Source organism: Poeciliopsis prolifica, unplaced genomic scaffold, assembly GCF_027474105.1.
Source record: "Poeciliopsis prolifica strain line A6 unplaced genomic scaffold, Auburn_PproV2 SCAFFOLD003, whole genome shotgun sequence".
In the NCBI taxonomy this organism is placed as follows: domain Eukaryota; kingdom Metazoa; phylum Chordata; class Actinopteri; order Cyprinodontiformes; family Poeciliidae; genus Poeciliopsis; species Poeciliopsis prolifica.
Window position 1 is genome coordinate 17,183,453 of NW_026562378.1, and position 15,469 is coordinate 17,198,921.

At 37.5% G+C, this 15,469-nt stretch overlaps 1 protein-coding gene across 12 annotated transcripts in view; it reads left to right on the forward strand.

The window, feature by feature from the left end:
• Positions 1–15,469, forward strand: part of kcnab2a (potassium voltage-gated channel subfamily A regulatory beta subunit 2a) — an 84,088-nt gene that overhangs the window by 55,810 nt on the left and 12,809 nt on the right. For all 12 annotated transcript variants that reach the window (XM_055022517.1, XM_055022544.1, XM_055022549.1 and 9 more), the window contains 4 exons: positions 8,874–8,917; positions 10,041–10,078; positions 10,336–10,415; positions 15,008–15,052. In XM_055022517.1, coding sequence (XP_054878492.1) covers positions 8,874–8,917; positions 10,041–10,078; positions 10,336–10,415; positions 15,008–15,052 — 207 coding nt within the window. The remainder of the gene's footprint in view (positions 1–8,873; positions 8,918–10,040; positions 10,079–10,335; positions 10,416–15,007; positions 15,053–15,469) is intronic.

A 15,469-nucleotide genomic window follows, 5' to 3' on the forward strand; every position in this document is an offset into this window, starting at 1 on the left:
CCACATGGAAGTGGTTCTGTACTGTTAAGGAAAATGACCTGAACAGTCAAGTTCAGCTGAGCAGGTGGTATCACTTAGAGTTTCCTTCTCTTTTTGATCATTTAGAGATCAAAAAGATCTCTAAATCTTTTTGATTTAGAGATCTCTAGAGCTCTAAATCTGTAAGTTGAACATGTAATTCAGGGAATACCAACCTTCAGAGAAACTTAACTCAATGAACCAAACTGTAAACACAGACAGAGAAACACACACAGAGATCAATGTGATGCTAATAGAACATGGCTAATTAGCTATTTCAAAACCACATTAAGTGTCGCACTGTGTCACCAATAATATTCACACATAGTGTGTTTTACCCACATGAATGAAAATATTGTGCCTCAATCATATCACTGAATAAGTGAGAAACGGAGACAGCAAACTCAGCAGTGGTCCAATGAAGCAGGTCACGTTAGCACCCATTGTTGCTCTTAGCAACATTACGGTCATTTTGAAACAAGTAAAAGATTATTAGTTCTGATTCCCATTTTGCCTGTTGACTCTAATGACATTTGACAGCTGCAAAATGAAGCCTTCAGACTCCAAAGTCCATTACAAAATGACCAAAACTCCAACGATATTAAGTGACTAAAGGTGCAAAGTGGTCAATACCTGATCTCTAATACTGGTCAATGCATCCTGCAAAATAAAGTCTTGTTCTCCAAGCATTTTCATTTCTTCAGCAAAGATTTCATCAGCTACAAAACTCTTTTGCTTGCTTGCTTACTGGAGGGCCGACTAAGTCATAGCTGACTCACCACCTGTTCTGGTGTAAGTCTACTAGTAAGTGGCCTTAAGATTCCTCATCTCATGATGTTCACTGTTACTTTCAGAGTTGACATTGAGCCCCAGTAACAGTAGATGGCCTCTGGAGGGCTTGTGTAAGCGGATGGCATTTAAATCTTACCGCTGGGCTGCTTAGAGTTGGCCTTAATCATTTTTTAAAAGCAAAACAAAAAAATTTAAAATAAGTAAAAAATCAGTTCTCAATGGTTATTGTCGTTCAGTCCACCTTGAAGTCATCTGAGAAAACAGATGGCAGAAATAACAAGAAGAAAAAGTGACAAGATTTACAAACAAGGACTTTGCACATTTAGTTTTTAATTAGTGTTGTGCATCTTTAATGTTACTGGTTGCCATAGAAGAGCTGAAGACGAGGTGATGGAGCTGAAGACGAGGTGATGGAGCTCAGTTTGGATCACATTTCTGTTTTGTTTGGGATGTTTGAAGAATCTTGCCCTTTTTTTTATTATTGTTACACAAATGCATAATGGCTCATTGCTCAGGCTCCGCTGACAGAAGCTGTGGGCGAGTGAGCTTTGGGGCGTCATGTGTGTGGGTGCATGCTGGGACATTCCTCCTGCAATCTGAGGGCTCTCATCATCAGGGAGCCAGCTTTCCACTGCATCCCCCCCCAATTCAGATATAAATCACAAGGAGACCCTGGAAGTCGAACAGAACGCACTTATAGATGAAGAGAGGTTAGTTTGAGACTTGAGGTCACAAACATTTTTTAGGTACCATCTGTAACGTGGACGCCTCAGCCATCTTTTCTCTGGGGGTGTTGGGAGAAACTGACAAACAATCCAGCTAATGTAGGCTTGTGTTGAGATTTTGTTTGTTTTGGGAGGAGGAAGATGAAATATGTTTTCTCTGTTTCTTTAAGCATGTGAGAGAGATACTTGCGTTTATGTTGAAGGAGGAGAAGAAGACAGCTGTTCTTTTTTCGCCTCACTGATAAAGTTTAATTAGAGCCTCTGTTTGCATGTGTGTGTTGCTCCCCTCTCTCTCTGTTTCTCTGCATGTTAGTTTCATTAAAACTCTAAAAATAGCTTCTTCCATTTATTAATTCTGCTGTCAAAAAGCATCAATTCTTGATTTGGTGAAAATATGGTGAGATTACAGGTGCCTATTAATAAATTAGAATTTAATCAAAGTTGATTTATTTCAATTCAAATAAAAGGAAATGAAACTCGTTTACTATAGTACAATACACACATTAAAAGAGCTTGTTTCGTTTTGATCATTATGGCAGACAGTCGATAACTACTCTATAATCAGTTTCTTTAAAAATAAAAGCTTTGCATCAGAACAAATGATAAGGGATTTAAACACAGAAATTTCGATTCACTGCATTGTATGTTCATGTACTTCACATTTATTGGGTTTCTGATCCTTTTGCATGAATTACTGCATCAATGAAGCATGCCATGGAGGCAACAGAGCTGCAGAGTTCCTTTTTGCACTGCTGACACTGCTTCAATCAACTGTTTTTATGAAGTGCATCACCGCACAAGTTAGGAGAACCTACATTTTTAACAGCCATCACATTTAAAATAGCAGGTTTACTGTTTAAGTTTATTTGTAAATCACTCTCCATAAAGGCAATATTGGTCAACATATATTGCCATATAATTCTGTTTTATTGGAAACAGAATTGGAAAGATGGGTGACTTACTGAAAAAAGTGCATAAAGTGGCTTAAAGAGCTGAAATGTGAATCTAAGGACCTCTCAAGAAAAATCAATAAAATTAAAAAAGATTTAAGTTGTAAGTGCAAATGTTTTCAGGGCTAAACATCTTATGAACATCTCAAACTGACCATTTTATTACCTCCAAGTCAATCCATTTATATCCACCTGTTCTTTAACTATATCAACAGGATGTTTTAGGTTAAAGTTGCTTCTTTTTCCATCTGTCTGTTTACATTATGAGAGATAAACTTCATCTGGCATGCATCGACTGGTCACATATTAGTACTTTGATGTGTTTAGGGGGAAAGCTAAATCATTAGACTGACTTCAAATGAACAGGTCTTAGTCTGGTCAGTCAGAGCCTCATGAACTTTGACTACATACTGTGCAAAGCAGTGATTGAAGGGGAAAAAAATGAGAACAAATTGAGATGAGACTACTCTGAAATAAGACATGGCATCATTCTCAATTATGTGTGTTACGAATATTTAACCAAAACATTTTCTTAATTAGACAGATGGCACCAGCTTGATCTGAACTGGAAATGTCAAGCTCATTCTTTTTCTTCTCTGGAAAAACATTTCCAATGGTTTATTTTTTTATAAGACGAATCAAAATCTCTTCATTGATTTAATTTAATAATTTCTATTTTTTTAAAGAGGTTTCTTTCCAGCGTCTTGAATCCTTTTCAGCTTACTTGTTTACAATATATTAAATAATCTGTCAGAAAAGATTAAGATAAAGAGTTAAATCAGGAAGCGTGTGCAATCAGTAAAGCTTTCTTCGTTGTTGTGCCTTTTATGTTGTATAAATTTTGAGAGACCTAAAACCAGTGCTGTCATTTCCATTGCATATTAAATTAAATTACTAATTAGCCAACACTTGTTACATTTAGCTTTAATGCCAAACATACAATGAAATAGTAAATATGTAGACAGTGGCAGTATAATGGACATTACCGAGAGAAAAACTTTGACTTTCTTTTTCCTTCTTGCCTGTTAGTGCCTTGGTTATTTGCACATGGCGCCATTATAATTAAGCGAAGTAAGTTATACCTGAATATTTATCTGAGTAATTACAGCCCTGCGCAGAGGAACGGTCTGGATTAATGTCTGAGTAAATCACAAACACTCATCCAGAGGCTCCCTCATCAAAGAGGAAGGGTGCTATCACTAACTCAGCCAAACATGAATCACTAATCAGGTGTTGGATTTATACTACTAGGTTTGACTTAGAGGAGCAATATTGAATTTCCTATCATGCTAGAGGTGCATTTGATGTATACAGTTAAAATGTTCGATACAAATCTGCAATTTTTATGTTTAGACTTTGTAATTGTATTTTATCTGATTTTCAGAGTGCTTTGAATGCAATCAATTAGAACTCAAACGCAAAAAATGTGTTCATAAATAACAGACAAAACAAAAAGGGACTAGATTCAGGACCTGGAGCAGAGCTGCAATCTGTGAAGACTGTTTATTTATATTTATGGCAACAAATGCAGATTTATCATCACAAATAATTCTGTATTTTTGAAAACAACTGGCAAATAGTATTGTTTATCAAAACAGCAAATATGTCACACTTGGTGATTTCTGTTTTGTTGCAATATACAGTGAAAAAAAACTGAAGTCACTTTGAAAATGTCTAAATCTTCAATCTGCTAATGAGCAAAAAAAAAAAAAACATAATTCAATTTGTCACTGACAACTGTAATAAAATGCTTTAATGCCAGTCTCTTTGTGGCATTATATGATGCTGCTTATTTCCACCAAATTAAATCACATTTGACATCCATCAAATCAGCTTTATTTCAATAGCACCAACTGATAACAAATGTAATCTACAGACACTTTGCAAAATAACCAGATTACAAAAAAAAAAAACTACACAGAACGATCAATCAGTGGGCTGATTTTTTTTTTCCTGAAGTCTTTTTCTAACTTTTATTATTTGGGGAATAGATCATGTGAAATTTCTACTACAACTGATCAGTGGCGAGACTCACAGCAAACCCAGCGTGCAATCAGTGACACGTAGCAACACATTCTTCAGAGAACAAAGTGGTGACAAACTGAGCCCTTTTCTGACAATGTGCTAAAAGCTCTGAATTGGTCTAACCTTTCTGTAACTATGGAGGTTGTGTGATACATAGGCAAGCACAACCGTTCCCGGTTGTTCTTCCCCAACTCGAATTTCTTCCTCATTTTCCGAACTGACAGCGCTCTGACCACTGCCGGCTGCTGATAACACACTGACTACTCATGCAGTAAATACTTTCCAACACCCGTTTAAAAACAAGAAACTGTCCAAGTTTCATACTAAAGAATAAAACTTGTATTTTATTCTCTTTCGAAGCATAAAGTCAAATGTCTTACAGTTAGTTATTTAATGGGTTGCAAATCTTTTTTTCTCTTTCTCCAACAGCTTCCTCTATGGCGCACGACACAGGGAAGTATCAATCTAAGTCTCCATTCAAAGGAGGATTAGCATATTTCCAAAAAATGTAAAATTCGTCTTCTCAATTCAACTCTGGAAAGAATCTTATTCATTCTCCTCCAGTCAAATCTGACACTTACAAATCCATATTGGGCTTTGATCTGACGGAGAACAAAGTCTTTTTGTCCACAGCTACAAAAGAAGGTCACCCAGCAGAGAGATACAATTAAAACCTCAAGGTGGAAAACTGAAGATTGCTTTTCATTTAAAAACAGAAGCAAACAACAATGACATTTTAACATTTTGATGTGTTCACAGCTATTGTGTCCAATTGTAATTATCCTTGTGAGAAGACAATTTTCTGATATCACCAAAATGTTTTGGTTGTCTTTTCTTCTCTCTGTTGCATTATTTTGAATTGAAGAAAGCTCGTTTAAAAAGAGGGTTACCTGTGCAGGTTAGGACCACAGATGAGGTTTTATTCATACTTCAGTTGGTTATTGGTGAAAATATCCCTCCACGTTTTCCAGCTTCGTTAACGTTTGCTCGTTTTTCATCCTGACATCCACACAGCCTCTGTAAGACTCCAGCGACTTCTGGCCTTTAGCTCTCACTAGGGCTGACTTTCATTTGTAAAGCTGCAGATCAATGCTTGATATAAATATGCAGTCATCACTCCATACAAATGATTGCGCTGAAGTGCAGTAGTGGGCTGAGATTATCACTAAAGTAATGAAAGCTGAAAAGTATTCAATGATTCACTCAGGAATATTGTGCTTATAAAGTCACAGACCAATTAATCTCTTATCCCAGCAGTGAAATAGATCCAAGATCTAATAAAAATGGCCTCTTCACATTTTCCTTTCGACGAAACACTTCGACTGTCTTTGACCACTTGAGCCATCACACGTCTCATCTGTGCAGTTAAGGTGTCTGAATATAATCCAAGATTTGTAATGCTTCTCCTCTGTGTAGAATATTTGAAGAATACTCCAAGAAAAAATATGCTACGTTTTTGTTTTTATTTCATTATTTCATTAATACTACCAACTTTCAGGTTGGTATTATTAATTAAATTATCTGCTATTTTTGAGCTGATTTGTTTTTTCTGTAGAACAACAGGCCAGATTAACTCATCTGTTGGAGGTACTACATTTAGATTTGGCAGATAACTGATTGTTCAAGTTATCACTAATAGGGTTTATGCATAGTTGTGAATTAGTTTTTTATCATTGAGTGTGTCCATCTTTGCTGTGGTTCACCAACAGATGCAAATTAGCTCCATATCGTTGTGCAAACCAATAAGAGGTCTCTATCCTCTTATTGGCTGTGATCCAGCTGTTCATCTATGTGTGTACACTGTGTGCGGCAGTCAAACCTGAGTAGACTAAATAGATTGGGTGCAGTGTGGATGAGCAGAGAAAATGAATGATTGAAAACTTTTTCGGCAGGTTAAACCCCAAACTGTCTGAAAATGATTACAGATGCTAAGACCTTATGCGCAATTTTGCTGAAAAGCTCCACCTCCAGTCTGGTCCCTCTCTATTGATAATTTCAGTGTCATATTTCTTGAGGTGTTAAGTTTTAATTTCAGATCTGCTCATTTCAAACACCTCTTAGTAAGTTTCCTGTTTTGTACAATTCTTTTTCAAATTAGCAACCTTATATTTACAAAATTATTAAGTAACCATTTACAAGCCAATATTGCCTTCATGAAAACTGCAAAAAAAAAACACCACAAAATAAAACAAAAACGTTAAAAATGTGATGTAAGATGAAACAATTTGGAAGCACTTAACTTTTGTAGGAGAGTGCAACCGTTACTCCCTTCTTATTGAGAAGGATGTCAGAGGGACTACTACTGCTGAGCCTCACCTGGAACCTGACCCCACCGTAGCAAAGCGCCTCTGCAGCAGAACAAAGCCGTAACCAAGGCCGTTCTAATCAAATATCCAAGAGAACAATGCGCCTATGAAATGGCATCCTTGCATGGGAGTAATGGCAACGGCAGAACTGTATAGTCTGGTATCTTTTTCAGATTGTCTAGGAAGTCCATAAATGCCTCTTTGGAACATTAGTTCTTTTTTTTTTTAGAAAACTTTGTGCACTTTATCCAGTCACCCTGCCTATGAACCACTGATTAGTTCTGAGAGATAAACCAATTCTGGTTTATTCTGGTTGCTGACCTCCTAATTTCAATTGATCTGCATTTCTTTTCAGGCAAATGTGTTTATGTGAATGGCTCCATGGTTTTTCATTGGAGTAGTAGTTTTGAATTCAACTGGAAATAAGGGAACAGCAAAACAAATCTGACTTGTGCAAACTTTCATCTGAATTTCATTTAAAAATTCAATGTAGAAACGGTTGCATAAAGCTGCTTATTGATGTTTCCCAATCAACATTTAAATGCTAATATTTACAATCTTAAAATACTGTAACCGATACATACATTTATTCACGGGCATGTATTTCTTGTGCTCTGAGTGAAGAAATAGCTGCTTTTCACTACAATAAGCACTTTGTAGCTTCAACACTTTTATATTCAGAAAATGTTTTGACTCTGGACCTGGTTTAACCAGTTATTGACCGACCATGTTGGAGACAGGAAGCCAGTGTAATGCAGAAAGTGTCGTCATGTCATACAAAACAAGGGCACCATGACATGCACGTGTTGGGGACGTTTCTGTTTAGCAAATTGTTACCAGACCACGAATGTAGCAGCTCTGGTTTATTGTTCAAAGAAACTTTTAAAGTATGAGAGGGCAGGTGCTTACCAAACTACTGATGGAGATTTGCCACAGATAAAAGATCTTAAAACTTTCACCCCTCTCCTTTTAATTTTTTCTATACTTGTCCAGTCATCACTTCAATGGTTACTTTGGAAAGTGACAGTAAAAAAAACTAACATTTTCTCTCCTAGTTTTGGTTTATTTGCAGCCTGAATTCAAGCCTCTTGTTATGAGGCTGTTGAGATTTTAAAACCAGAGTGACGATTCAGCAAGCTAAAACTCAAACATCTGCACTGATTCACATGCTCACGCTTCTGTCTCCCTCGATATACAGTCAGCCTGAGACAGATTATTTTAGTTATCATCCCACATACAAACTTTCACTTCTGCACATGTTACATCATCCCTCATGGCATATTTTTATTTATTTATTTATTCACTTATTCACTGTTAAGCAAGAGTAACAAACTTCATATTTTATTCTCAGCACCTTTGGGATCTTTTTTTATATCAGATGTGGATATGGAGTTTGAGTCCTTTCTAAATCAGGTTAAAAGAGAGTTTGCTTCTGCTCTGTCATAACTCCAACATCCTGCATGTTAACATGGAGCAAAAGACATCAGAGGAATCTTTAAAGGCTTGCAAGAATCCAAGCTCTGAATGTCACCAGAAGGGCTGGTCCGGGCTTTGGTTGGCTCAGATACAGCGGCTTTCAGAAGCAAGTTGTTTGGAGCAGTCGAAGTTGCTCATTGCCGAAGGGGATTTTAGTCACAGGGAGGCTGAGAGAAATTTCTCTGGATGTTTTGGTGGGCCTGTTTAAGAGCACACACATACACACATATCGTCAGTGTTGATTCGCACATTGCCTTTTTCCTCATCTGTTTTGTCAGTGCTGCAGAAGATGCCCGCTCATTTTAAATCCATACAGCGATCTGTTTTTTGTTTTTTCAACTTCGGCGACTGCAAGCCCCAACTGCAATAAAAACCAATGACTGCAGAAGCATATAGGAAAATGTATCTTCTTGCCGTACTTCCTTACCTACAGTATGTACTACCCAGTCACTGTGGATAAATAAACAAGAAGAAAACATTTTTACAGTGCTCCTTGAAGCTGCCTTTGGAGCACAAAACCTTCACAAATCACTGTCACCTCAGCTCAACATTAATATGAATTTATTTCTCTGTTTTGACAGAAACCTTGGAAAGTCTGGCCTGCGGGTGTCCTGCCTTGGATTAGGTGAGATCATGACACAATCTGAAAAGCAGCACACGTGATGAAAGTATGTGTAATGTATCTGCTTTATTTTTACATTACCTTTATAAAAGAAGGCACCACTGCTACTTCAGAAAGTGATCAATTTGGTCAAACTTGGAACATTTTTAGGTTGAAATTTTACATTATGTGCTATTTCAGCATATAATGTATCAGTAGAGAAAGTATCAGTAATTCAATTCAAGAATTGGAATGCACATATTATGTTGAATCATTATGCACAGACTTACATAAAAACCATCTATATTTGGTGTGTTTGTCTCCTACAGCTAAAAAAAAAGATGCAAAGGTCGGCTTCTCTGAAAATGTACATATTACATAAAACCAATTTTAAAAAAAAGCTTTCAAGAGAAATATTAGCAGCTAAATGCAAAACACACTTATTCTCTGTTCTCTGAATTACTGCATTGATACATTGCAACATTGAGGCACAAAGCCTGTGGCATTACAGAGGTATTAATGGAGCCCAGGTTGCTAACAGAAGAAATATAATTCCTTTGACATTTTGTGTTGTTCACGAATGGCTCAACACAAGAATCGTGACAGTTTCCATGAGTATTAATTATTAATGAACATTGAAACAGTATACATAGCAGGAAGCACCGACTCCAGCTGCAACATATTCTACTAATTTCTTCGCAATTAATTCAAGGTTGCATTTTTTCCCTGATGGTAATGCACTTTTTGAGCAGAGATTTTTCTTCCATTGAATTTTCCTGTAATATCCTTGGCTACCTCACTGTATGAACCAGCAGATTTGAACTTTTATGGCTTTACCTTTCATATGGAAGGAGCTAGTGACCTTTACTTGGTTATAATAAAAACATTTTTGTATTAAAAATACTAAACAAATGAATGTTTTCAATATATCTATCTGTGCATGATGAATGTACATAATAAAATCTGAATTACTGGAACTACTTTAAAAAGTATTATCGGTTTCATTGCTACTTCAAAAAGTTAAACTGGGTGTTGAACTTGTTTCTTGCAGAATATGTTCATATGTTTAGAATATATGGTGTCACTTCTTACCTATTTATAAGTGTGTGTTCATGACGAGGCCCTGCCTCCTTGTCACCCTCTGCAGGAACATGGGTGACATTCGGTGGACAGATAACAGATGAGGTGAGAGCAGATGGATCCGTCAAAGTTGAGATTAAAAACATTCACAGTGAAGTTTCATTTCCCAGAATGCTCAGCAAGCCCAGTTTTACCTCCTTCTTTCTGTAAATCTGCTGCCGACAGCCAAATAATTCACCTTATTATATGACACTAGCCATCTTTAGTCTTGGGTAGGCAGATGAATAATTAAGAAGCTGTAATGCTTCACATCAGCTCTTTGTGCCCCCCTGTCTGTTTTTTACCCCTTGTTTTATCAACAGATGGCAGAGCAGCTGATGACTCTGGCCTATGAAAATGGCATCAATCTGTTTGACACAGCGGAGGTCTACGCTGCTGGGAAGTGAGTATATCCTGTATCGCTGTGACAGCAAACATTGCCAAGCTTCTAGTTGCTGATAGATTGTGGATCCTCAAAGTACAGATACTTTACTGGCTCGCTGTTCATGTCAGGTGCAGCCATGAAGAAAAAATGCACTTAATTTGAACAGCAGTAATAAGAAACATTCTTTATCATTGCATAAACACAATCTGTCTCCCTCTCTGCAGTTCATACATATTCTGTTCACACCTCCTGCTAAAACCGTGCTCTGATTACAGGTCAAAGTGACTGATTCACACCTAAAATACACCTGGGCTTGCTGCTCAAGTAATCAGTTATGATTAGATGTTCCTGCCAGGCTTTTTAGTTAAACAAAAGTGCACAATATTTTATTATAAAAACAAATCAGGAAAGAAAAATGAGAACAGGTGCAACTTTGCAAACTGTAAGTAGTTTTTAAACTTTTCAGGATTTAAAAAAATGCTCTGCTTTCACATCAGTCGGGTTTTGAAAAATACTTTTTATTTAAGAAAAGTCTTTTGAAGGACAAAATGTTCTTTTATGGCAATCAAGAAAGAAAATTGGAACTCCACTTTGCAAGAACAGAACAGACATTAGACATAGCTCCATTAGCCTCTTGTTATCTGACCTTCAAACCTTAATACATTTTTGTCTGCAGCAATTTTACTAAATCTCAGTCTTTTTTGGAGTTCTTGGTCTTTCTTAAAAGAATAATGTGACCTCTTTATTGAAATGTAAAGTTTTATTTTCACTACCAAAAGGGAAAAACAGGGACAAACCACAGACCAGAAGTGGCACCTCAGACGATAAGAACCACTGGCTGCACTTACATTATTCATAAATTATCCATATTTGCACTTATCCAGAAATAAAATCATGATATTACCTTGTGCATATATAAATTCTTTCACCTAATTTTGGATTAAAAATTCTAGCTAAATTGCTTAAATCAAGGTCTCTATGCTGGATTATTTTCAAAGCTGGAAATAGATAATTTAAGGCTTGAAAAAGCTTGGGTTTTACTGTAGAATTGCATTGAATTTTATGTAAAAACTACTTATTCATACTTGAATATTTAGTTGAATCACAAACTTCAATCTATCCTTCCAGAATTTTCTGTGCTAAAAAGCAGTGTGTAATTGTGAAGTGGAAAAATTCAAAATAATTAAATACAGATCTGTGTGTACAACTGTATTCAGTCCTGATCAATATTTGCTGCAGTCACAGCAGCAAGGCGGCGTTTGGTATATTTCTACTCATTCCTCCTGCTCTTCCTTCCACATGTTTGCTGTCCCCTGCATGGCTTGAGGCAAAAGCAAACTGGCTCAACTCAACTCATCTCTCTTCTGTTACCTTCAGTTTTTGTTTTGTTTTTTCACACAGGTGGCAGAAATTCCCAAAAGAGCAGCTCATGTAAATCACATGGTTGAAAGCTTTACCATCAGTGGAGAGATTAAAAATTCTAACAAGCAAAAAGACTCCAAAGATATTTAATAAAACATAACTGCTCTATTTCTGTCACATTATGTTTGTTTTTTGATGTTTTACTGCATCTTAATTATTTAGTTCACCCTCTCCTGGAATATTGAGTTAGCAGTTAGCACCACTAACTTTAAAATGTTTTTGTTAAATACAGTTGTTTAGCCTCCAGAACCCTTTAATGGGTCTTTATTTTTTGTATGAAATGAAATAATTATTAGTTTAGAAGACAAGCGGTGATGATGTTTTAACCCCTTTTGCCTCTCACTGCCTCAGGTCTGATATGTTTTGAATTCCATTATGGATTAATCTGGCTTTGTAGTTACTTGGAGGCTTTGAAATAATCTAAGGGATTATCCTTGGCAAACAGCATATCTGATTAACTGCAGCATGTCCGATTTTAATCCCCTGAGAATATTTGTTTCTATCTGCTCCGTTCTTGAAAAATGCATCAGCAGAACATTCAGAATTAGAAATAAAGACAACCACTGAAACATCAATTCTTTTTTTCCCCCCAAGTCCTTTGCGGCTCGTGTCTGATGCACGTCACCTCTCTGTGTTGTTTTCTGTCAGAACCAGGAAAACGAGCACAAAGTTGATCTTTGACACTGCCGCAGTCCCTCCTCTGTCTTTGATCTGTGAAACAACCTGCAGTTAAACACAGAGACAAATCCGGCATGTGAGAGCGTTTGTGTGACAGCAGCTCAGTATTTGTTGCACAGGTGTTAATCCTGACAGCACTGAGGAGCTTACATGACACACACGCACGCGAAAGAGTTGAACACACTTTGCACATGAGTGTGGAAAAGGCTTTCATGTGAAGCCGGAGGATGAGTCGGCTGCAGAGTCAGCTGCATTAACGTTGATACTGTACTGTAGCATGTGGAGACTAGCTTGACATCACGCTGCTCATTGTAGCTTTAGAAAACAAAAATCACTTCACATGGATATCTGCAGTGCCGATATATATTGTTTTACATTTTATCACTTTAAAACCACAATTTGTAAGGTATTTGTATATGATTGGATGGATGAGTTCTTGTATTTATTTGTTTATTGCCATAACAGACCAGCTTTTCAGTACCAATGCAAAGGTCACTCTATTTCAGAAGAAATAAAAAAGATACGCAGGCACAGCTAAACATTGTTGCTGCAGTTATCAGTAAACACACACACAGTCTGAGTATTTAAAAGACTGAAAGAAATGTTCAGAGCAGCACAATCTTTTATGGCTTCTTTCCTGCTGAATGCACTGAAAATGGCTGACGTGCAAAACGGGTGACGAATCGGCTGCACAATTATGGGGAAATCTCAAAGCAATATAGTGTTATTCATCCATGAAACACGCAGCATTATATCACAGCTCCCTCTATCAGTCACAGCGTCGGTTCTGCGGCATGGAAAACTAATTAATGGCTGGTTGCAGAAAGCCAGCATGCTCAAGGCAAACTGCACCTTATGTCTGGGCGCTCAAATCACTCAATTTACACTAGGGCAACCCGCCAGCTACGCGTGGGAGACGCACACTGTTACTGTAAGCTCACACAGGCAGAGTTTCTGGATTTTTTTTTTCCTGAAAATATGTGAGTCCAGCTGGCTGGATGTGAAGCAGCAGCACAGCTAAAGCAGAGGTCGGGTTGATGATGCTTGGATGTGCCGGGAGAATCCAGCATAACCACTGGAGCAGGCAAAAGAATGTTTTAAATCTTTTATAGAACTGATCTTAAATAAGTAACCAACAAACAAGTAATTGTTTGAATAATAGCAATACCCTGCTATTGTGCATAGCAGGGTAACAATAGAAAGAAACCACTCAGACAAACAAAAGAGAAGCGGAGTTCAATTTTATTAGTTTATTGCTATGTTGACTGACTAAGAAAGCCACATCTATTTAGAATGTTTCGTTTTTATCCCGCCATGCTATTGTTATGATTTAAATGTTCATTTAAATGTATCTGGGAAGTGTAAAGCATAAATATCTCCACATGGGTAAAATCCTTCAAGTAGTATCAATGAAATCAGCTGGCTTGTAGAAGCAGAACAATAAACCCTGGGCTGGATAATTAGACCCCTAAACACAGAATACCAACAGAGTAACAAACGCCTGGAGATGATTAGATACTGTTTTTTTTATTGGTTAAATTGATGTAAAATGTTGTAAAACTGATGTTTGCATTGTAAACTTTACCATTTTAATATTTACTTGAAGCCTAAATATGAATTGTGTTTATGTCTACCAGAGCTCATAAAATTAACTTTCTTATTTCATATAAATTTTGTTCAGTTAATGTTTTTTCTCTTATGAAGGATTTGTACTGTATTTTACAATCCTGTTGATATTTCTACTGTAAACATTATCAGTAATGTAAAAAAGAAAAAATGGGCAGAGACGACTTAGCATTTTATTGGAGCCACAGCCGCTCCAGTAAGAAGCAGATATCATCCAGCTCTGGGGAGGTTTTTATTCTGATGCAGTCACTGTTCTGCAGGGCGCTGATCACTTTTAACTCTTATTTTGCTCTTTACCTTCTGTGCTATAACTAGAGAAGCAGGGATCATAGTATTCTGGGCCATTTTTACAAAACTTTTTTGAAAAACTTGACAAAGCTGCATGTATCCACCGTCATGCAGCAAAACTGATTGAACCCGGTGCTGATCTAAATTTTTGTTGAAACTCGTCTAAACTTTTGCCCTGACCTCCTGTCAGAACGTCTCTCTGCTCTGGGTGTTTGACACAAACTCACCGCCAGGAGTGGCACTGTGCAGATACTGGTCACAGCTTCCAACCTCAGTTGTCTCTGTTCACCTCAGTGTCCAAAAGTCTTTCTGTATAAAACAGAGCAGCCAGGTGGCATCTCGCTGTTTGTCAGAGTGAGAGGACCGCAGAGACATCCCAGCGGCAGCTCTCTGCCCGGCCCTAATGAGCCCCATGCTGATCATAATGTCGCTCATTAGCACCCCTTCATCTGTTAATGAGACACATGGCAGTGGCTCTGGCCCCGCCGACTCTGACCTGCCTGCTGATTCCTTTTAATCCAGAAATCCCACCTTAACGCTCCCATCATCGTAGCATTATCTTTTATCTAATCTGCTTGTCTCCGTCTGCTTCGCAGGGCTGAGGTGGTTCTCGGGAACATCATAAAGAAGAAAGGATGGAGGTACAAGGCACACCTTAATCGACTCTGGTGTTTTTAAATTTCCGTCGCAGCCCGCCAGCATATCTTGTTTCATCTCTTTTCTCTAACAGGGAGTTGTGTAATGTGTGTGTTGTGATCCGGAACAGCAAGGTCTCAGTCCACAAAACACAAGATTAACACGGGCCGTGACTAGAGTGTTCGTTCTCAACAAGGCTGAATAATGGATTAACATCTTGTCGATCTGGGATTAGCATTTGTAGGTTGTATGAGATCGAGGTCTACTCCCGCACACGTCTATGCAGTAAATAATAAAGTATGAACGCATTATTCTCCTAAGGATGTATATAAGCCATCTATTATAGAGTGTGCTGCAATATAAGACCTGTGTCTTGTGTGGGTTAAACACATTCCTCCTCTGTTAGTTATCGTCTTTCTGTT